The sequence below is a fragment of the Streptopelia decaocto genome (assembly GCF_964273445.1).
Source record: "Streptopelia decaocto genome assembly, chromosome: 1".
Classification (NCBI taxonomy): Eukaryota; Metazoa; Chordata; class Aves; order Columbiformes; family Columbidae; genus Streptopelia; species Streptopelia decaocto.
This window is the reverse complement of record NC_138663.1, coordinates 26,837,779-26,861,359: the sequence shown is the minus strand read 5'-3', so window position 1 is coordinate 26,861,359 and position 23,581 is coordinate 26,837,779. Positions and strand designations below refer to the sequence as shown.

General features: G+C 36.5%; 1 protein-coding gene across 1 annotated transcript in view; it reads right to left on the bottom strand.

Moving 5' to 3' along the window:
• The window catches only part of CTTNBP2 (cortactin binding protein 2), an 89,281-nt gene that overhangs the window by 41,818 nt on the left and 23,882 nt on the right, over positions 1-23,581 (bottom strand). Inside the window, 2 exon segments of the mRNA XM_082055405.1 lie at positions 3,380-5,045; positions 10,666-10,890. Of these exon segments, the coding sequence (XP_081911531.1) occupies positions 3,380-5,045; positions 10,666-10,890 (1,891 nt within the window).

The following is a 23,581-nucleotide window of genomic DNA, read 5'->3' as shown; positions in this document are numbered from 1 at the left end:
CCCAGCCCTCAGAGAAGGTATCGTCACAGTCATCTGGCAGAACACGTAACCAAAACAATCAGTGCCCTAAGTTTGCTCTTAACAGTTGCTCTTTCTGGACCCAAGACATTCCCCTACAGAAAAATCAGGCTGTTGATATGTTCTTAAAGCAATCTGAGCTAACTAGGAAACAATTTCAAAATTAATAAATAGAATACTTCAGTGATTAGGCTATTATCAACTATTCTGTCACCACTGTAAGAAGAAAGAAACAAAAATTTATTGAAAACCAAAAAATATAAAAGTGGAGGACTCTTTCGATGTCTTTTTTAATGTGTTAAATTTGGTTTGCACTGTTGTTTAAAAATATTAACAAATTCTGCTTGAAGCTCACTACTTACTATACAATAAAATATGGATAAGATTTCACCACACTCTGCTTTAACTTAAAGTAAAATTGAAATTCTAACATTTTCTGAAAAAAAGTAAATAAAACAGATTAAAACCAACCAGAACATTAATAAAACTAACTGAATCTGTGACAAAAGGGCAGGAAAATGCAGATATGGGAAGAAAGTTTCAGCAGTATTTGTAGTTTTTTAGATGCTGCTCACCTCAAGAAAAGTCATACTTAAAAAAGAAAATGAAAAAAAAAAGTGAATGACTTGAATTCAGGCGTTACTGACTACATTATCCTAATGAAAACAGTGTTATTAAATTTGGTTTATCTTCTCTAAGACAAAGTCTATTTCCATATATATTTATAAACCCTATTTTTTTATTTTCTCAGCAGAAAATGCTGAGGGAAATGTCTTTCCATACTTGCATAACATCTGTTGCCCAAAGTTTATTTAGTTCCGCAGTTTGCCAAAACACTCAGCCAAAATAGACTAAGTTCCCTTAAAAAACAAAAATAAAATGGGACTGCAGAATGAGTGCAATAAAATGTAAGCATTAGTTTGGGTAAAAGACAAAGGAGCTCCTCAATATTTACCTGAATACTGCAGATAAATTTATCAAAGTTCTTTTGAGCCTGTTTGCAGTCTATACTATTAAAATGAAACAGCAGACCACTAACTAGAGTTTAAGCAATCTTTCTTTGAAGACTTCAGGTTATGGGATACATTTCCCATTTGCAATTGCAAAAACACACAAAAAGCAGCGCCACTTACAAAATACTAACAGTGTCAAATGTTCAGAGCAAGGATTATAAGGGGATTAAAAGAACCCAAATGTTTCCATCCCTTCCAAAAACAAGTGACTGGAGTGTAAATGAAGAAAGGCAATCTGAACACATAAATGAGCCCAGTTCTAGAAAACTAATAGTTTTTGACAAAAATCGCATCTTTAAGAATCGTCTCTGAGAACTGTCACGAGTTTCACACAAAACACGAATTGACTACTTTGTGGAAGAGTTACATTTAAAAGGTTCATTGTTCTCCTAAGAAAAAGGTTTATACTTTGAAGCACAAACTAAAGCAAGAACAATACATGGAGTTATGAAGTCAAGCGGTGGTAATTTCATTTTTAAGACAGAATATTTATTTTTTTTAAGAATAATAAAAAACTGTCTTAAATCACTGCCAAACACCATCTAATTAATGTAAGACTAACTGAAATCTACAGCCTAATTCATGCTGATAGGACTTGTGCAAGACAGCCTCTTGCCTACAAAAACTATTCACTTTGAATCTGATTTTGCCAATAATTTGTTAATAAAAACCTTAGATTTTTTAAATGAAATTTTAATTCCATTATGGAGCCTAATAGCACCTGAAAGCAAATGAGGTTTGAAAAGTATCTGAAATAGTGGGAGGTTAATGATCTATCTGACCTGGCAATCAGACTCAGCTATGAATAAGAATTTAAGATGAAAATTCAGGACGCCCATATAAAAACCAGCAAATTAAAGAGGCAGCCCATCAAATTCCACAGTTGTTAACAGACAAATGGAAGATGAGACTGTTGAGCTCATATTTTTATGGCACAGTTCAGAAAGGAGAGAGGATTCTGGTAGTATGGTCCCATAGCCAAATGTTAAAAGCATGACCATATTACTCCAGAAACATGCAGAAAGTCTTTCAATGAAGTGGAATGGGAATAAAAATTCCATAATAATGTAAACCCTTGAATCTCCTATATATACAGTCTGCCACACACTGCTTTTGGAACAGCCTCCACAAGACTGGTGAGTTCAACTGTCTTATCAGACAGTGGTGCAGCAGAAAAGCGGTTGGTTATCAGAAAGCAGCTGGTTGTGTGATGGAATCAGACCAGCTGAGCAGGGCTTTTATACCCTGTAGATGATGATACAGGGACTAAAGTTATGAGGGACTGAAGTAGCATAACTGAGCTCAGAATAACTGTTGAAAGTTCGAGACCTTTCAAACATTCTTCAATGCTGATGAAGGTCTAAAGTGTTCCATAACTGTGTCCATCTTCCTCACTGCAGTGCAAGTCAGGCTAAAGAGGGGCTTTATGTAATGTTCTAGTGCTGTTGATCCCAGCAGGGAAATATGTTGACACAAAGATTTATAGGAGATCCACTATTAACTAAAAGGTAGATCACTGCAGCCTTTGCTCATTTAATTGCCATCAAGGAGATATCCTGAAGCTGGCAGCACGTTAGGCACACAAATAAGTCCTCACCACAATGCAAAAGGAATAGCAGATACACGCACTGACTCCAGACTTCAATTGTCAACATGACATTTAGATTTTATGTCCAACAGCAAAACTCTGCTGATATCTGTTGAAATAAACCTGTGAGATACCATACACAGGTATTAACAAAGCCTGCACCTAAACCAAGAACTACAGAAAAATGGAAATGAAAATGGAATATATTTTATAGGTATGAAGATATATTTGAAACCACCCTGTCATCCAGGTAATTATATACCTTAACGTGCAACCATCTAATGCCTTAGGAGAATACAGTAGCCCCAGCTATGTCCTATTTTCTAAAAGATTCAGAAAGCACTAAAATACATATTCCAAGGAAGAGCAGAGGTATCTTTCAGACCAAAAAAACATTTGTAAGTCCAAAATAATAGCGTTGACCAAAAAAAAAAAAAAAAAAAAAAAGTTTCTTTAATATACGATGATTTGCAGCCCATTTACTTTAAATATTAGTCTTCTTTTACCTTTAAAAAAAAGCCTTCAATTTGGAGACCTCCTTGATGAAGCAAACTAATTTACGACATAATTAAATCAGCAAAAGAATTCCCATACCCCTGGAATGTCAAAAAAAAAAAAAAAAAAAAAAGTGAAAATCTCAGCTTTTAGAAGGTAAAAACCAGAAAGGTATATAAAAAAATAAAGCAAATAAGAGAGAGGAAAACCAAAACATTATTTTAGAGGGAGACAGTGACAGTTTGTAGCATATCAATCCCTTTACCTGATGCTGTTACCAGGAGGCTGTCTGAATCACATGGTCTACAGGATGAAGAACTAACAGGGTTTATGGAGGAGCTACAGGCAATGGTGGTGGGAATGACAAAGGAATTTTCTGAACATGCAGGTTGGTTCAGTCCAGGGAAGTGGGAAGGCCAGGCACCCACCTGAGAGGAGGCTATGGCTGGTATGGCACAGCCTGCAGGTGCCACAGATAAATCTATAGCAGGTTTTGGTGGCAGCTGAGGTGAGGACTTAGAAATAATTTCCTCATTTATTACCCTGATTCCTTGTGGTGAACTTGAAAGAGGTGAGGTCACGGTTTTGCTGTCAGTTTTTGCACCTGTATTTGGGGATCGACTACTATCCATTAAAACCTTAAGCTGTGGGTGTGGTGGAGAAGGAGTTTGTGAAAGCCCTGGCTTTTTAGGAGGAATAGGTGGAGGATTTCCTCTGTCAATTCTTGATACGCTGGGAGTCTTTAAACTCGGCCTACCAACTGGGGGGTAAGTGCCAGCTTCCACTGAATGTGACGTCCCTGGTCGTGACGGAGCACTGCTCTGAGGGCTTGTAAATCTCGACAGGACTTGGGTAACGGTATTCCGAGCTACCTGTTTGGCAACTAGGTTGTCACGACTAGTAGGGGATACGTCCCTTGAGGGAGGGCTTTGGGTTGTGTTTCCATTTTGGTCTTGATCATTTGCATTCGCTTGAAATCTAAATCTAGCTGCTTGGATTCGTGGATTGAGGCCTGGATGCCCAGTAGTGTTGGCAGATGGTGAATGCAAACTGTGCATAGATGAAGGTAGCGAGGAGTTCTGAGCAGCAGCAGCAGTCGGTGCTGCAGGGGTGAAAAGGGAAGGACTATTTGGAAAAGGAGAAGTGCTACTTGGTAAATCAGGTGATGAGCCTGTACTTGGTCCATTTTCCTCAATTCTGTTTTGATTCTGTGTAAGAACAGGAGTTGCAGGAGGGACGAGTTCACTAGATGAGGACTGCCTATCAATGACAGGCTTCACAAGTGCTGCATTGGCACACACATTCATTTTTGTATTGCCAGACACTAGTGGGTTCACTGTAGAAGGCTTTACGGATACAGTCAAAGGCAACTGCTTAACATTTTCTGTGCTACTGTCCATCACTACAGTATCTGTTTGGCAGGCAACAGTTCTTGAACTTGGCTCTTCTGTTTCAACAGAAACAGAAATAAGACTTCTATCTTTGTTTTTATCTTTGTTTTTAAGAGAAAGATTAGCTTTATTTTCATTCTCCTTTTTTAATTGCTCAATCATTTTGATCATTTTATCTCTTTCTTCTCTGAGGTCACTGGTATGTGCTTCCTCTCTATGAAGTTTAGCACGCAACTGCTCTCTCTCTGTGTCAAACTCAGACAGCTGCTTTTCCATTTGAGCTTCCATTTGCGTACTCCTTTGTTTCTCAGCTGCAAGAGACTCCTCCAATTCAGCAGCCTTTTTCTTTTCCTCTTCAAATTTTGACATCAGTTCTTCCAGTTTCTGGGCTTCCTCCACAATTCGGCCAGACAACTGCTTACACTCTTTCACCAGCATCAGTACTATATGCTTATTCTTTCCACGTTCTTCTTCAAGACGAGCAGACAGCTTTTTGTGCTCCAGCTCAAGACTCTGTAACTGAGATTTTTCCATTTCCAACTGTAAGAAAGCACAGAGAAAAATTCTCACTAACAAGACAGAGACTTTCAACACAACCCAATATTAACCTGACACTGATACTTTAACTTTTGAGAGTTTGCCTAAAGTGAACCTGTCCACCCCAGGAAAGTGATTTGTGATATCTAATGCAGGTACCTATAGTATTATACAAGCAAAAGAAAGAAAGAGGCATCTCTGAAGAGCAATTCAGAAACTAAGCAAGCCCATCTACTTTCCTCCATCAACAACACAAAGACTCTCCATAGTGATTAAATGCTTGTGATTTCTGAGTGAGGAGCTGCCTGTTCTCCAGAAATTAGACATAAGAGATCACAGAAAGTCCTCTTCTCAGTGGAGTAACCAGACACAAGCAAGAGATGAGCTTTGCAAAAAAACTTTGAGATGAGAAATGAAACATGTAGATTTCAGGTCTTCCTCAGACTGAAGATTAGGGTTCAAAATTATACTAATTTCAGAGTTTAAGATAATACAGTGTCATGAATATATTTATTGTAAACTGTAATGTGGGAAACAAGATGGCCTGGGGGTTGGTAATAGCTATGGAATATCTCCTCTCTCATTCAATGCTTAAAGTATTGTCTCAATTGCTAGATGAAAACCCCAAACAGACATACAGGCAAAAATCCAACCAACCAAATGAGGCATAACAATACAATAGCTTCTCAGAAGCCTGTTGCTGCAGCATACTATTCCCTGTCCTCTCCAATAGGAGATGAAATTTCTTAGCTCTGGAAGCTTTTTCCACATCATTGCAAATGTGTCTCCAATTCATTTTTAACTAAACTGCATTTAAACAAAGGCTGACATAAATACAGTTTTTTAATAACCGTTTTGTTACTCTCCAGTGATACCATAGAGTTGAAACTCATGCCATCAAGAGACGAGTAGAACAGAGAGAGAGTCTGCAGTTTTAACATAACTAAAATCCCACCCGCTATAGCTCATTGTCCCCAGGATAATTTTTTCCCACATGGTAAGCAGAATTCAAATACAAGGAAACATTTAAAAAGGAAGTGAAATGACATAGAGAGAACAAACAATAAATCCTGCATGAATTTACATTTAGAGATGAACGTGTGTCTCAGTCTCACAACATTTCTAATCACATTACCTGACTGTAAATCACATTACCTGACTGTAAATTTGTCTTGTTTTCTTTAGAAGAATGGGAAAAAGAGGTGATGACAATATTGATGTAATGTATATTATAGCAATAGTAAAATTTCTTCCTGAAATCATACCATTACAGCAGAATAATAGGAAGAAATCACTATGGAAAATTATACCTACATTCGAAATGTAATCTTGGCTTCAAACACCTCAAAAACCATTTAGCAGTAGAGAGGCTTCAGTGGGGTTTTAGAGATTCATACCAGGTAAACCAATATACTCTGTACAACGCATTTCACAAAACCAAGTCCGCCCATTCTTATAAACAGTGTTAAATGTTTAAAAAATAAGATTTGGCATTATCAGTCATTGCTAAAGAAGCAATATCAGCAACACCACCTCTTCAATAATGTTAATGACAGTACAGCTGCAAATTAAATTAACAAGCTATTATGAAGATACTGTATTCTGAAATGGTCCCATTCACAGTTCTTCAGTTGCAGTAAATAATATAATTTTTTTTTTCAAAGAACCTGACAGTATTTGGATGCTTCACAAACATTTCAAGGAATACGGAGCATTCAACAGTAACCTGTGCAGCACCCAACAGTTTCTTTTTTGTTAAATCATACAAAAATGTAATGAGAAACATACACAATTTTTAAAGCCTGGAAAAACAATAAGATTAGAGTGAAAATGTTTTTATCAAGATTTTCTGTTCCTTATTATTCCTCAATTTTGCTTTCAGATGAGAGACTGGTTCTATAAATTAACTGTTGTGAAAATATATTACTTTCAAATAATTACAAGCAGATTTTAACATATAACTCGGATGAAATGATTCCTGCTCTGGCAGGGGGATTGGACTGGATGATCTTTTGAGATCCCTTCTGATCCCTAACATGCTGTGATTCTGTGATACCATACTGTTATATTACCTTATTTGTAAGCATTGCATATATATATATATATATATTAGGGATTCTTTATTTGTAAGTCCTCTATTTGATTTCAAATTGACAAGAACAGCATTAATTTCTCTCTTCACGTTGTCTCCTATGTCTATGTCTTCCCCATTGCTCTTGTTTTGGTTGCAACATCTCGAAGAGGAAAAGCCTCTGAATACCTACACTGCATTGTTTCCATTAGATGACAAATTTGGAACTAGCTGTAATTATTTATGAGTTTATGAACTAACTATGACACGGTTTTGTGAAGTGTACTAGACGCACAAACCAAATCATATCTGTAATATAATCATCTGGAAATGTGTCCAAGAAGTATTTGAAAAAGAAAAAAAAAAAGATACTGAGAAAAATTACAGTATAATATACAGTATATGTAAAGTATATATAAAGAACTAACCAGCAAAGGCCCTTCAAAGGTGAGAGACAGAGTGCATGGCTCATGAGAAAACATCGAGGGAGCTTGGCTTGCTTAGTCTAGTGAAAAAAACCAAACTAAGGGATGATCTAATATCAACACACCATTCCTTTTGAAGGGCCCTTGCAATGATGACAGAGTCAAATTCTTCTTTATAGTGGCAGATGGGGCCTGATAACAAAAGGTTAACACAAAAAAAAATTGCTCTTTAAGAGGCTCAGTCTTGGAAAAAAGTTCTTCAGAAGGATCGTGGTGCAGAAAGGCTGCAGCATTCCTGGGGGGTTGCAGGATGCAGCTAGACAGATTCACAGATGACCAGATGTACTGCTGGTGATAATCTGCTTTACGCACAAGGTTAGACTAAATCACATCAATGGGCCTCGTCCAACCAATGTGCCTGTCTTTCTTTGAGCATGCATGCCAATATTAACTTCTTTGCAAATATCTGACAAATCAAGAACTGCCATTTTGATTATCTGGTTTCGAGTTCCCACGAAACTTCAAAACTAATTTTGATAGCAGCTCCAAGAAAAGCATTCAAAGAGATGGAAGAGGATGGAGATTTAACACAAAGCAGATGACATCTGGGGATTAGGTGTTCGGTATATGGTAAGCCTATGACTGACAGTCTTATCTGCACCTCTTTCATTTTTCTACATTCTGCCACATTGTTATGACTTGCTTTTTATGATCAAATAAAAATTTTAGTCAAATAATACTTTTACGGTCACTATATTCACAAATAATAAGTCCGCAGGAATAAGAGTTCAGTCTGTGCCTGTTTGAAGTCCAGCAATATCCAGAGAAAATAAACACAGCTGTTCACAGACTTCATTGCCTGGTGTAGGAGTGAGACTGAGGCAATTCCAAACGTGAAGACAGAGGCATCACATATTTGGAGAAGGAGGAACCAATCTTGGAGGGAGGACGTGCAGCTGGCTCTGTATTTAGGTCATATTTGTCTAGGCTTAATTTGAGGTTTGTTGTTGTTGGTTGGTTGGTGGATTTTTTTTGTTTGTTGGTTTTTTTTTTTTTTTCCCCTAACATTGGGTCACTCTACTTTGTTGAACATTTCTAGAAATCCCTCAAATACCTTCATTACCCTCAAGCAAGGAGGGATTTGAGAGTTGTAGAACAGAAAAACGTGGAACCTAAGGGAAGGTAAACCACTGAATGAATGGTTTGTGAATGAACAGAGATGGTTGAGGGATATGTCATCTGTTGCCACAAACCCAAGAAGTTTAAGAGATGCCCTGTCCAAACAGCATTTGTAATTTGCTTTACAAGAGCAAAGTGTAAGTTCTGTAGAGAGTCATGCACACAGCTGCTCAATACCATCCAGTTTGTTTTCATATCCTGTGTTATTTAAGCTTCCTGTTTGTTACAAGGAGTAGAAATGGCAGAATCATAATGCCACACTTTCAAAGCAACACACATTTTTTCAAGTGTAGTATTTTAATATTTGGCTTAAAAGTTACAGACTTTAGAACTGAGTGTACTAGAGGTTTAAGTAGTTCTGAAGGTAAGAATCAAACTGCAAAATAAATTAAGATTTGAAGAAAAAAAAACCCTTATGTGTTTTTCTAAGAAACAAAGGACAAGAGGGTCCTTTCCTGTGCATGCAGACTTGTAGATAGAGACTTCGGTAATAAATACGGGCCAAAAAAGGAATTTACGTATCAATACTTTGACTTTGAGATATAGTCTCAATATGTGAGCCCATCTTACACGCATGCATCTGTCCATATACTAAAAGCCGGGGACAGATGAAGAATTTACGTACAAGAAGAGACTTGTGGTCACACACTGAAACAAGAACCTAATCCAGCTGTTCAGGGAGATGTGTCAGGGTCTCTCCCAATATCATTCTTCAACCAGAATAGTCAAGCTTGCTCACTCTTTTGTATGCTGAGATAATCCTTTCCGCAAAATCTCAACTTACTTAAAAAAGCATATGAGAAAGAAAACTAACGTTTAAGAGTCCACAAAAAGAAGCGCTGGGTAAGTACAAGTAACAGTTCACTACATAAGCCATTGCACTGTTTTAAGATGTACATATCGTACATATGGTCTAGCATTATTCATTTTTTTGAATATGGCATCTGATTTTCTGAAGTCTTAAGAGAGCATGGCTGCTTAAACTAAACTAAGCAACAGAGACAGGATAACAACAAAAGGTTTGCTGATTTAATTTAAGCATGTATTTCCAGAATACTTCCAGTACTTTTGTGTGCATATTATTTCCCAAAGGGCAATTACTACCAAAATCAATTTCATGTCAATCGTCTCAGAATGGTCTGTTTCTTTTTTTTTAAACATCAATATAAAACTGTCACCAAAAAGCTATTTCACAGCTGCTGAAGAAATTCAATCATACCAGTGAGGATGATCCAATGCCTAGCAAGCATTTATTTTCTAATTATTCAAAAATGCCTGGTCTAGATTAGTCTATTATATTACTGTTCTCCTCTTTCCTTTTGGAAACACCTTCCCACATATTCATATTTAGCTATGCTTTAGGAATGTATCACTTACATATTAGTGAAATATGTGCAACCAATCAATCATTCAATTTCAAAATGACACTGTTTTATCTTCAATATGAGACTTTCTTTTGCAACATAGTTGTTTCAAAATAGTTTTCTCTTTACAGCACATGTTCTAAATAGGCAAACAAGTATTTTTATAGTTATAATTTATTTTTACTGATTTATGAAACAGAGCCACCTAATATAAAATGTAAATTATTTATTCTACGCTATTTAGGTTGGAATAAAAATAACAGTAGCACCTCTAGGCTTCAGTGCTGTTGGTTTAAAAATATATTGTGATGATGCTTTCTCAGCTAACGCTGAGCTATCCACTTAAATACTGCATCAACTTGTACCAGTTAGATTTTATTTATAAGTAGAGCTAAATTCATGGAATGAATGAGGTGTGCACACAAAATATCACCACAAAATCAGCACCTCACTATATATGACAAGTGATTACATTTTAACACTTGTAAGGATAAACAAGTTAGACAAAACCTCAGATTTAAAAAGTGGTATGAAGCAACAAATCAGGAGGGGGAAAAAAGGAAAAAAAGTTGGTAGCAGGATACCTTCTTTTGTCTGTTTTCAGCAGCAGCCAACTGAGCTGACATTCTTTCTTGCATTTTCCTGCAGTGAGCCATAACAGCTTCTAAAATAGACAGGGGGTTCATGCATATTGGCTTCTTTTCTTTGTCACCAGCACCTGCCTCAAAGTCTCTCTGAAGAGCCAGAAATGGGTCACTCAGATTAAATCTTCCATATCGCTCCTGGATAAAAACCTCTTTGCGCCGAGCCTAACGAAGGAAAACAAACAGACAAATAAATAAACCTAAATGCATTCTTTGGAGTACATCCACACATAGAAGAGATTTTAACCACAGGGAAAATTATGTTATTTATATTTTTTAAGTATTTTTTTTTTAGGCATTCATTTACAATCTGTAATAGGAATAGTCAGATACATCGCACACAGATTTCACTACAGCAAATACAATTCACTACATAAAAAACTCCCTTCCCCTTCTCAATTCAATCAGAAATTTCAACTTGGAGCAGTTTCAGAAATATCACAAAAATAACATCTTGTAAATTGGCTTATACACAGACAGAAAAGGGAAGAAAAACATTCTAAAATAAAGTTTTCTATTTCTGTGTATTAAAATAATGCTAGTAAAAGAAATGAAAACATGCTTTGCGTGTTCGCTGCAGTATCAAAATAAGTCTTTTTCAAATTAAAAAAAAGTTGGTATGTTTACACATACAGAGATTTTCATAAGTAATAGCAGACAAGCTGAGAGCAAAAATATCACCAGGATTTTTCTGAAATTAAGACGTGTCTCACATCTCTATTCAGGAAGAACTTCATTATCGTATATTTCTCCATATTTTAAAACATAATTATATTTACAAAATATATTGCAACACTTTATTGTCATAACAAAATAAGATATTACACAATAAAGATCAGAAGTAGTTTTGCTTGACAAATTTTTGGTTCTTCAGCCCAACATGAAAACAAGATCAGTTTCAGAAAAGGCATTTTTATACATTTAATTTATAGTATACAGGAAGGTCACAGGTAAATACTGACTTCTAACAGTCTTCATAGAAAATACTGTTCCAAAAATCACAGACTTAAGACCCACCTAATTAGCTGGGGAACAAGAAAACCAAACCAAACAACCCCACCAGAAAGATCCAACGATTTCTAAAATTTTCTTGTGGTGTTTTTGTGCTTGCATGTATAACAGAACGCAGAAGGAAGCAAGCCAAATCATTATAGCACGAATTTTGGAAAAAAATGAAGGCTTGCTACCTTAAAAATCATAACATTCAGAGCAGCTCTTTAAAGAAGTATGTCTTGAAAAAAAATCAGAAAAATCCCACAGTGCAGAGAAACATCATCAGAAATGAATGGAACCTCTAAAAATGTATAAAACATTTATCTGTGATTTAGTTAAAATTGAGATTGGAAGAACAAGCAAAAAAAGAGGAAGAATAAGCCAATTCTGAGGTACAAAAAAGGAAGAACAGGCGTAATGGTTACCAAATGGGTTAACAGATCATTTGGAAAGCTCAAAGTTAAAATTGTAACATATGAAAAGGTCATAAAAGGTAACACACATTTCAGAGCATAAGAAACCAAAGAACATAAGAACTATGTTAGAAAAACTCTCCAGAGACTAAGTACAAATAACGTACCTAAGTGAATGCCCAAATTTTTCCTGTATATTGTCTGCAAAACTGCAACATTGTGGGAAATTAAAAGGTAAAGAGAATTTGACTGCAACAGAAAAAGTGTGCACACATATTTTGATGCTTGAAATACTTTAAGTCTATTTTTCCATTTGATAATATAAATAGAACTTGAAAATATTTTTTAAAACAATTCTTTAGAGCCCAACTTCAGAAAAAGCTTACAGCATTCATTCACACCTAAAGCCTAGCTAGGCTTACAAAGTCAGGTAGAGATTGATTGAACAGACAAAACTAAGCTGATAGAACCTAGTTATTTTTTATAAATTGCCTTACAAATACCTCCCAATTAATTTAATATTTTAATCTCATAATGATTAACGTAGATTTTAAAATAAAATAAAATAGCTAGTTCCAAAGCCAGGTGGGAAGTGGCTATATTTGTAGCTCCTGGTTCTGTGTACTGAAGTTACAGGACAGTATGCAGCTTAGGAATTCAACCTTCATGTAAAGGAAACAATCAAAGCCAAAAAAATGACCCTCAATGGATGAAAGTGCTAAGCAGCCAAACAAGATGACAAACCCAAGCAGGTTAAGAATTAAATTAGGATGGAGGCACAATCCATATATAAATTATTAGCAGTGTAAAAGCCACTTAGTTTATATAAAGAAAGTCAGACATCAAAGTACAGGAAATAACAGTGATGTAGCAGCTCAGCTGTAAATAAAAGAGACCACCAGAGCTTCCATCCTTAAATGCAGGGACCAACCGCAAAAAGAGAAGATAAGCAGATTAACTGATCTCAGCTGCAAAGGCAAATACTCATGCCTTTAAGGAAACACAGGTGGACAACTACTGAAATAATGTGTATTATCCAGTTTTTTCTATGACCTACGACTAGCTGTCCTCTCAGCAGATACCGTATGCATGCAATGCAAACAGGTCATAATCTTAAATAAAGCTAAAATGGCAAAATTGGAGGAACTTAAAGATAGGGGATGCATCAACGATGCTTTCCTGCCAAGACTTTCCTCCTCCTTTTTATTAGAACAGTTTCGGTGCTGCTGCTTCAGAATTGGAGCTATCCAGTAGCACTTCTGAAAGTACCTGGCAGATAAAGCGGAAAAATTATCCCAGAAGTGGGTTAGAATATCTCTTCAGGGCCACTAGCTCCAGCTTAAAAGAGAAAGGCAGTCAACAGTGGTGATCACTGGATGATCAGACACACAGACAGCTGAGCCGGACTTCAGAGCAACCTGTCTGCTGCCTTTGTAACCAACAGACACCATAAGGATCCCAGAAAGTAATGGAAGGTTCGTGTGGATAACAACAACCCAGAAACAGAAAAGACATTTTCAAGGCAAAATTTAGGCTACTGTGTAAGGCGTTCATTACTACATAGTGAAACATTATGCTCTGAAATGTTCTCCAACATGCATAGGAATTAACAGAGCAAGTAAGCCAGAAGCCTAGTGCACACCTGCCAAAATAGTAAAGGGACTGGGTGTTTGGATTCATTAACTACAGAAAAGATGAAACTCTACAGAAGGGATGAGCTCCATCTGAATGACAATCAAAACAATCTGCTGGCATTAAGAACTGAAGTGGCTACAGGAAAATCTGAAAGCTAAAGTCTGTGGAAAAACCAATAGGTCTCAAACAGCACGTGGTCTGGGATGACAGAGCCTGTAGGGCTGAAGCCCTCACTGACCACCCTCAGGCACAGGGTAAAATAGACTGGCAACTCTCAAGCCAGGGACAGTAAAGTCATCTCAGGACGATTCCGACTCGAAAGGGCGCTAAATGTAAAAATAGTAAAACAGATGTTTCTAAAAAATATAAGATAAAATGATGGATGAGCATGATAAAAGCAAAACAATAAGTAGTTCCCTAAAACTTAGGGCCAAAGTGGCAGAAAGACAAGTTAGACTGTACTGGTGGAAGAATGATGTTGTACGTCAGGGAAAACTTACAGTTCAAGTTAGATACCTACAATTCCCATTATTTGAAATTACTAGCCTAAACAGGAAAAGTCGCTTGTAAGAACTACACTACCAGTTGCCTGATCAGATTGCAACTGCAACTATGATCTGCTAAGGAAAACTGGAGAAATAGTGGGAGGCAGGAAACACAGCACTGATTGGCCAACCACAGTTCCTTCCACGCAGTCCGGACAAATACCTCACCAACATAGAAATGACTCACGTTTTAGAAAGCATTAGTGGTTGCTTCAGGAAACCCCAAAATACAGGTTATTCAGGACCAAAAAGCCAAGACTGACAGTAAAGAGCTGCAAAGGGTCCCTGGATACTGATTACTGGGTGACAAAATGACAGATGAAATTCAACATGGAGAATCATAAAGTGGTACACACTGAATAAGTGGACATTCATTTCACACATACAACAACACACGCTAAACTCTGTGTTACCAACAGACAAGGTTTTAGTCATAACAGAAACTGCGTTAAGTGATAAAGCTCATCTGCACACCCACAAGGGAGCCCAGAGAAACAATAGCACAGGGGGGAACACAACTAATACCTGGCTGGGATGCTCTCAGGCCCATCAGCCCATCCCAGACCTGTCTCCACTAGCCCAGATGATCCCAGAGGCACAGCACACACCCAAACTAAGGACTCCAGAGGAACAAACACCTTCTTTGAGCAATTCCCAGGGTGTCCCAAGAGAACCTCAGCTCCACTGGCCGCAGAAAAGGAGAATGAGGAGTGACAGTTTACTCATCTAACACAAGGATTATGGAGCATCCAGTAACTCCATGTATCCACAGGATACTTGGCTAGGTGGACCTCAGATCTGAAGTGGCCTGGCTGTTATGTTCTTAAACATAGCTCACGTAAAAACAAATGATTGGAACAGAAAAGCGAGGAAAACAGCATTTTGACTATATTGAAGTCGCAACAGATAACATCCAACAGTTGTCTGTATTCTCAATTTTTATTACACAGAATCACTCTCTCAGAAGTCATAGCATTGGTCCTAAGACCCACCTTGTAAAAGACACTACAGTGAGCTCTGGAATGTTAATATCACTTCATGTTCCCAAATAGCCTCAAACAAATCAGCAGGGGTGACTAGAGCTACCTGTAATCTCCCTCATCTCCCCCTCCCACCTGAACACAGGTGTCAACAGCCACCAGGCACTGATACAGCCTTTCACTGTGCAGGAGATTAATACTCTGGTAAACTGAAACCCACTACGTCTTGGGTATTTCTGCTATTTAATTGTCCTGTCACAGAAAAATAAAAACACAAAGTAGTTTAAATAAAGATGTTTTGAATGAAATAACAGAATGAAATACATTGCAAAGAAAAACATTGAAAGAAGAATGTCAAAACACTAACTGATAGTGTCAAGACACTAGAAGAAGTGCACAAAAGCACCAGAGACTTTCACAAGTATGGCATTGTACCACATCTACAGCAGGAACTTCAAACCAATAAATGAATATTCAGCACTGAGGATATCTGTGAAAATATTTCAATGCCTTTTCTGCTTTTCAAAAAAATAGTAAATTGCTTTTAGATCATAAGAAGTAAGGGAGATAAACACAGTCTGATAGGAGATAAAAAGGTTTGCTAAGTTTAACATAAAAATACTACTTAGATCATTGACTTCCCTGTTACCTTATTGCTAACTGGCTTTTAAATTAAAAAACTTTTAAAAGCTGCAGAAATATACCCTTTTGGATAATGAAGTATACTCTTTTGGATAATGCAACTATCATGATCTAGTTAAGTGGTGTGTTTTTAAGCCAGAAGGTAAAAAATATCGGCTTGTAAATCATGCTATTTTAATTTCTTCTGAATGATGCTAGACATGTTCTACATACCTTACAATGTATTCTGACAGTGCAAATAGCATGGGATATCAAAAGGGGATATTTAATGACTATCCGTCGTTAAATTTAAGCAGATGAATATTAAAACTAAATGTTTAATACAGTAAATCACCTCCTTATCAAAATGTAGTACATAATCTTAGGAGAATAAACATAAATAATGCACACCCACTGAAAGTATCACAGCTCTTCCCATATATCAATATCTATTATAATCCCAACCTTTCAAATTTATGTCAAATTTGCAAATTTTCAAAAATCTACCAAGTATTCTAAAGGAAAATGCAATCTGGATATTTTGCAATAAACTACAGAACTTTCACAGAGCACTGTCAAATCACGGGGTATTCATTTGAAGTAACAGCTTTCCAGAAATTATACCATTAGCATGAATGAGTTGAGAACTGCTGACATTTTAACATACATACAACATTATTATTAGAAATTTGCAGAGTCAGCCATCCAAAAAATGAATTTCTGGGCTACTACAGAAATTACGACACATATAGAGACTTGCTTAAGTGTTTTTTAAAAAAAAAAAAAGAAATAACAGAAAAAGAACTGAGTGTGCTCTTTCTCGGACATTATCTCCACACTCACTCTTCCGCTAGACCACTTTTAAGCTGGGGTTTTTTCAGCTTAAAAGTGGCCTGATTTAGGCAAAGAATACCACTTCCACACTCGTCTGCCAGAAGGGAGCAAAAAGGAGCAATGAGTTTGAACACTATCAGTTTGACAACACCTAAACCACAAGTCTGAATGTATATAAATTACGTTTTCTTGCAGAAGGAAGCACCACACTCACTTATTTCTCTTGCTGGCATGTTTTTGAGTAAAAATCATGTATTTTCTGAGGAACTGAAATGTTTTCAGTGTAACACTGAAGGACACCTATGGCATCTGGTTCTAAGGGATCTTAAATGTAAAACCACCTAATTTGTGGATCCTGGAGCCAGGTGCTTGTTCTTTTGGCTTAGGCAATGTGGTGGAGCCTTTGGGCATGTCTAAGAACAGAGCTGCCTGCATTTGAATGAAATACATCATTAAAAGGCAGGTGTCTATTGAGTCCACTAGGCTGAGTTCCAAAAGGCAAAGTCTTCCACAGCACCAGCAGATTACAGAACTGACGTCCTGCTTGTTAACCCTCCATCGCCACACAGGACTCACACACGGACACTATGGAAGCTCCCTGTGGGACAACTCTGATATCAGGGCAAGGGGAAGACACAAACAAGCCCCAGGGCTTCTTCTCCTTGACAATTTTTCAGCAGGATCCTTTCCACGATCTTCTCATAAAATGGTCGACACACAAATGTGCCAACATGTAAGGGGGGAGGATGTTGCAACGTGGTAACAAATTGGGTAAGAAAGGACACAAGAAGATAAATGGGAATACCTGAAGCTAGTATTATTACCAAAGTCTATCTTTCATTAAGCTAATGCTGGAAATGCATAATCTTTCAGGGTTTTTTTTTTTTCATGATTCCTCCAGCTGCTAAATAATACTTCTGTCCCTTTGCTCTTCACTAAAATACATCAGATGGGAGAAACAGAAATACTAGAATCAGAAAAGAGTCTCTCTTACATCATCTTTCAGCACTGAATTTCAAGTCATAAAAGCTAGTAGCAACATCAAGATACCTATTCTTTATGGCACTCGTTATCTGGGGAATGTATAGTCTAATGTCACATGGGTAATCCATCCTTTAAAATAGTCTCTGCATAATCTGGTGGCTGTGCTAAAACAGCATTAGTAGTGTCTTATATATTAACTTCAATTGCCCAGCAATATATACAGAAAATGACATTTAAAATGTTGATTTGTGATTGACTGAATGCATTTTCAAACAGGAAGTTTTCAAAACCAGACAGAATATGCACCCACTGTAGGAGGTAATCACAACTGCGGCATTGTGAAAGCTGCTATATGAATTTATACATCGTTTATGTATGTACTCATTTGCACAGTGACTAGCCTTTTAACGGAAGGACTGAGACTGAAAACATTTAAAGGTATAAAAACATGTCTATGGCAAATGATACTTTTTGCAGCCTATGCCAGTGGTACATGAAATTATGACTTAAGATAAATACTCCAACAGGTAACTGCTGATGAAAAGTGACAGTAAGCACACACAAATCAAGAAAAAATATCTAAAAACAAAGAAAAAACCCACCTTTAAATAGTTAATTAATGAAATTAACTACTGCAATAGGATAAAAGCTTAAACTTATTTAGACCAGTTTTTGAATTCAATCCAATATCAACATCGCATTTATATAGAGCTTTTAAATCCTTACACAGGATCTGAAAGATTAAACAGGGATACTAAAATAAAAGTGCAACTACTACTTAAAAAGAATGAAAACCAAAAATGTCTTTATGGACAGGCTGGTCTATAGCATTATGTTAGATCAAGGATAGACTACAAGTTTGTACTAAAAAAAAATACAGCAGAACTTAAAAATATCTTCAGAGAGGCATGAAAGAAGATCAAAAGGTACAACACAACTTCTCTTCAAGGAAGAGCTATGTGGAAACAGGACTTCTCAGTGGAAATCAATCAGGGAGGAATTTGCTAGAGGTCTGCACAGCCACAGGACAAGCAGCAATCATCCCATGATCTGATGAGGGAATTTCAACTCGGACTCAAACTGTTCTTGGTGAGAGCAGATAAGCACTGGAATGTGTTGCCCAGAGAAAACACAAAACCTTTGTCACTCGGAGACTTCCAAAACTGGATTGAATAAGGCCATCAGCAACTCAATCCATATTTGATGTTAGTCCTGCTTTAAGCAGAAGATTGGACTGAATGATTTCTTGAGGTGCCTTCCAACCTAAATTACTCTATGATTAGTGATTTCTTCTAGGACTGTTATTTTTTTAATCTTGTAGATGCTAGTAACCTTCTCAAGTAACAAATGATAGAAATGAGCTCTCAGAGGAAGGAAAAGCAATTAATTACTTACTGGTGGAACAAGTCTTACATCTTGCTTATGATCATGAAAATACTTTATGACGTAGAAAACAGAACGTTTAGTCTGTGATACTTTCAAAAATAAAAAAAATCAGCACTGAGCAATTCTGAGGATTATGCAGCTGTGCGACACAAAGGGAAGGTTTAGCCTCGAGTTTTCTCTCCTAGATCTGCAGCCAACAAGAATCCCGACAACCAGGCTGTAAGTTAAACTGTTTATTTTATTTGCCTCTCAGGGAACTCGCCTATCTCATCCAGCAAGACACCTCATTCATCCCTACACCAATTTATTTGACTCTATTCAAGTCATCTCTGTGCACCTATCTGTCAGCTCCCTCCTGGACACTTCCATCTCCCAAGCTGACCCTTTGCAGCCACTGACTCCGTTTATCTAGTGGCTGATGAAGACTGGCTGCAGGTGTGCAGGGAGAATTACAAAAGGAGTGGAGGTATCTGGACAATGGGCTGTGGGAAGAGCTGCAAATCCAGTATAGGAACTGGCCGGCAGTCACTTGTTTCTTGTGTTCCACTTAAGAAGAAGAAAAGAAAAAAAAAAAACAAACTATTTTTAGTGATCAAACTGAGAATTATGAAATCTGATTAGATGTTTTTCCCTAACAAGAATGTTAGGGGGCAGGGAGGCCTTCAAATAGTATCCAGCTTACTGTGGATTTAGAGCTAAAAGCACCAAAAAAGCAAAGAAAAACAAACACAACCAATTAATATATAAATAAAAAATGAGACCAATACAGAAAAAATGAAAAATTAATCACATAATATAAGCTGCATTGTTAGTTTTATTTTGGTAATAACCTGTGTTGATATTAATTGCACACATTTGCTGAAATGAGTTTTCATAATCAACTTATGTAATCAGCAACAGAATATATAAGCAACAGTATTTTTAAGGTTAATACTGCATTTCCCCCCAATGTATCTCAGAGTTTCCTCTTCATTTACCTGCCAAGTTAAGAGTTCAGCAAGTCCAAGTCTTCCATGTAGCAACTGATGATAAACATCAAAAATAGGACTGCATGTCCTACACTGCTGTGGAACAATGGAACTGAATTAAAGCTGCCTCAGTACCCTTAAACAAAATTTCCTTCCTTTGAAGAGCGTTTGTTCCTCTGATTAATTTCCTTTTCCACATATACTAAAATTGTTTCAACAGATGTTGATAGGTTCATATTAATATTTTCTCTTGACATATGTATTAGGGAGTGGTAAAAAGTTTTCTAAAAGTACCCAGCAGAGAAGGCAGTAAAATCTTGTTTATGTGATATGTTGAAGATGGGGGTGAACCCTTCATTATAAATAAAATTGAAAGGATAACAGATTTTATTTTTAAGAGGAAGGTGGATAAAAGAGAACATGTTCAAAAATTTTATTCAGTGGCATTATACAATGTCTCAAAGTGATTTGCTGGAGTTAGTCATTTAAGAAGAGAATTATCAGAGGTGGTGGGGTGCGGGTGGGTTGGGGAATATGATATATAATGAGGATTAATTAAGAATGACTCTTCAAAGAATGATAGCATTTTTGTTATACAATGGGGTTTGGAAGCTTTGTTGTTTTTTTTGGTTGTGGGGTTTGTTTCGTTTGTTTTTTATTTGGTTTTGTGATATTTTATGCACATGTAAATGAATGTTTTCCAAGTCTCATATGAGATATTACTTCCACATATAGTTTTACAGAACAAACTAAAAATGGAAATGTAAGCATCAATGACTGCTGAAGAAATGGTATCCTGCAGCATGATTTCTGTCAATGAACATTTGACAATTCATTTCTTGTTACAACATTAATTATAGTCTCAATTCTTCCACACTGGGACAGTGTATACCCATGCAAAGTCTACAAGTGAGTTAGATTTTTATGAACTCAATATTATGTGAAAAATGTTTGACCAATATATTCAAATCATCTGTTTCCATGAAAGCTGTCAAGTACCCTAAGACAAAAAACTCGTGTGTACAATCCAAGGATATTATTGAATCCTAAAAGAAAAAAAAGGAAATTCTCTGAAGAAGACTGAGGATCGTAACAGGCTGCTGCTTCAAAAATGGTGAAAACAGCAGAAAGAATTGAGAAACAGGGTGCAATCAGCAAGTTAAATCAAAACCAACATACAGGTTGATTATGCTCTGACGGACCTATATAATTGTTTCATACTATTAAAAAAATGCTCTTTACAGATGACTGACCAGGATCATGAAAGAATTCAAGTTTTTTGGTAGAGGTACTAATAAAGAAAATACACCTGCTTAGAAATTTTTAATGTAAGGCGCACATAGTCATAAAAAGCATTCAAAACTAACTCGGAACAGTGTCCCATAACAGTCATATAACATGCAAATATATCTATGAAACTTGTTACAGTGAAATAGGCTGCATGAAAGTGGAAACTTTTTTCTAGAAAAGTTACACCAAGCGTGAACCTTTAGAATAAAAGTAATGACAAAATGTTGCATTATTCTCTCATTCACAACAACCCATAGAACTTTTTCAAAAACTTGTAATTCATGAAGTGTCACTTTCTCTCAGAATCACATATCTTTAAATCCAAGCTTTTAAAAAGTATTTTTCAGAGTAAAAAGAAAGCTCTGAATATAGGACTGTATGTTGTTTTGCAAAGCTACCCTCAGTAACCTCCACTTAAGAAAATACACAAAAATATCATTTTAAGGCATAAAAGGTCAGATCTTACCTAGCAGTTGACGAAAACAACAAAAACCTAGATTTTCTCTATTTCATGCCAAGCATCCAAATATCAAAGTGGTTTGTAAAAAGCTATACAATTTTCTCTGCACTAAAAAGCAGACTTAACAAAAGAACAGCATGCTTAATAATTAATTCAAATCTCTCTGTGTACAGGAGAACATAATTTAATTAACACTTAAACAATCCTGATTTACAATATAACGGAAAGCACTGAGGAAGAACCAAGGCAATGATCAGGCCTGAATTTCCTTAAGGGTCTGACTCCATAAAAAGAGATTATCATCCAGTAAGCATCAGTTTGTTATTACCTCAATATCGCTAATTAGCACAACTTCCTTCCCTTTCTCCTCATTACCTGACAAAAACCTCTGTGAAAGTAATATGTACAGACAGGACAGATAGACACATGCTTCCAATCCTTCTTTACTAGTTTTCTCCCTTAGAGTAATGAATATCTACTATTTTGAGGTTGAGGCTTTAAAAATGAAAAGGCCATATTACAAACCTAAGATCAGTTACTAATAGATCAGTACCAACAAGAAAAAAAAAAAAAAAGAAGTAAATATAAAATATTCTTCACTTCTTACAGATGTAACAGACCTTGCACTAAGTTTCCAAAGGAGAAAAGAGTAAAAGTTCAAGTTGTGAAACAACATGTGTTTTTAATTGAGAAGAGCCATCCAGATGTTCTATATAAAGATGACATTAGATCTATTTTATCACAGCTTTGTTGTCTGATACTTAACATTTGAAAATTATAGGCCAATATTTTGTAAGGAAGTATCACTGTTCGATGCTCTGATTATCTAACCACCCAGACATTTATTATTTCTGAAAATAATACAGATCTTCATATTGATAATGAGTCTCAATGGATAGAGATACTTGAGTTTTCTGGTTACTTTAAATAACCATTCATCATGTAGACTTTTTTGCATGTTCAAATTCATGTAAATCAATTCATAATTCTTTGCATGGAAATCTGTCAGCCGTTCTTCTGAGGTGTTGAAGGAAATCTGACTTCATCTCTACCAAAAAAGAGGACTTTAACCTCTATACTTAGCAGTGAAAAAGTTTCTTCAGCTCAGCAACAGAAAAAACATACCAAAGGCATCACAGAAAAACTTTAACTAAATCAATCTGTTTCTTTTTCATTTAGATTTTCATATTTTCAGGCTATCAAAATCTCAGTTAAAATATCATCCTATATTATTGCATGGCTATTACATAATTACCAAACTTTAATTATTTTAATGAAAACTTATGTAAATTATGAAATTATAATGCAACCATCAGGCACACTCAACTTGGGTTGACAACCAGAAAGTCTTGTTTAGCTAATCTGATACCCTCCTATGATAAGGTCACCCGCTTAGTGGATGAAGGGATGTAATTTTTCTAGATTTTAGTAAGGCTTTCGATACTGTCCCTAACAGCATCCTTCTGGGCAAGTTGTCCAATTGTGGGATCAGCAGGTTCACAGTCTGCTGGGTGAAGAACTTGTTAAAAGGCAAGGCTCAAATGGTTGCAGCAAATGGGGCTACATCTGGCTGGCAAATGGTCACCAGTGATGTTCCTCAGGGCTCATTTCTAGGGCCAGTTCTGTTCAATATGCAAGTTTGCTGATGATCCTAAACTCAGAGGTGCTGTTGACTCTCTTGAGGGACAAGAGGCTTTGCAGAGGGATCTAGATATACTGGAGCATTGGGCAATGATTAATGGCATGA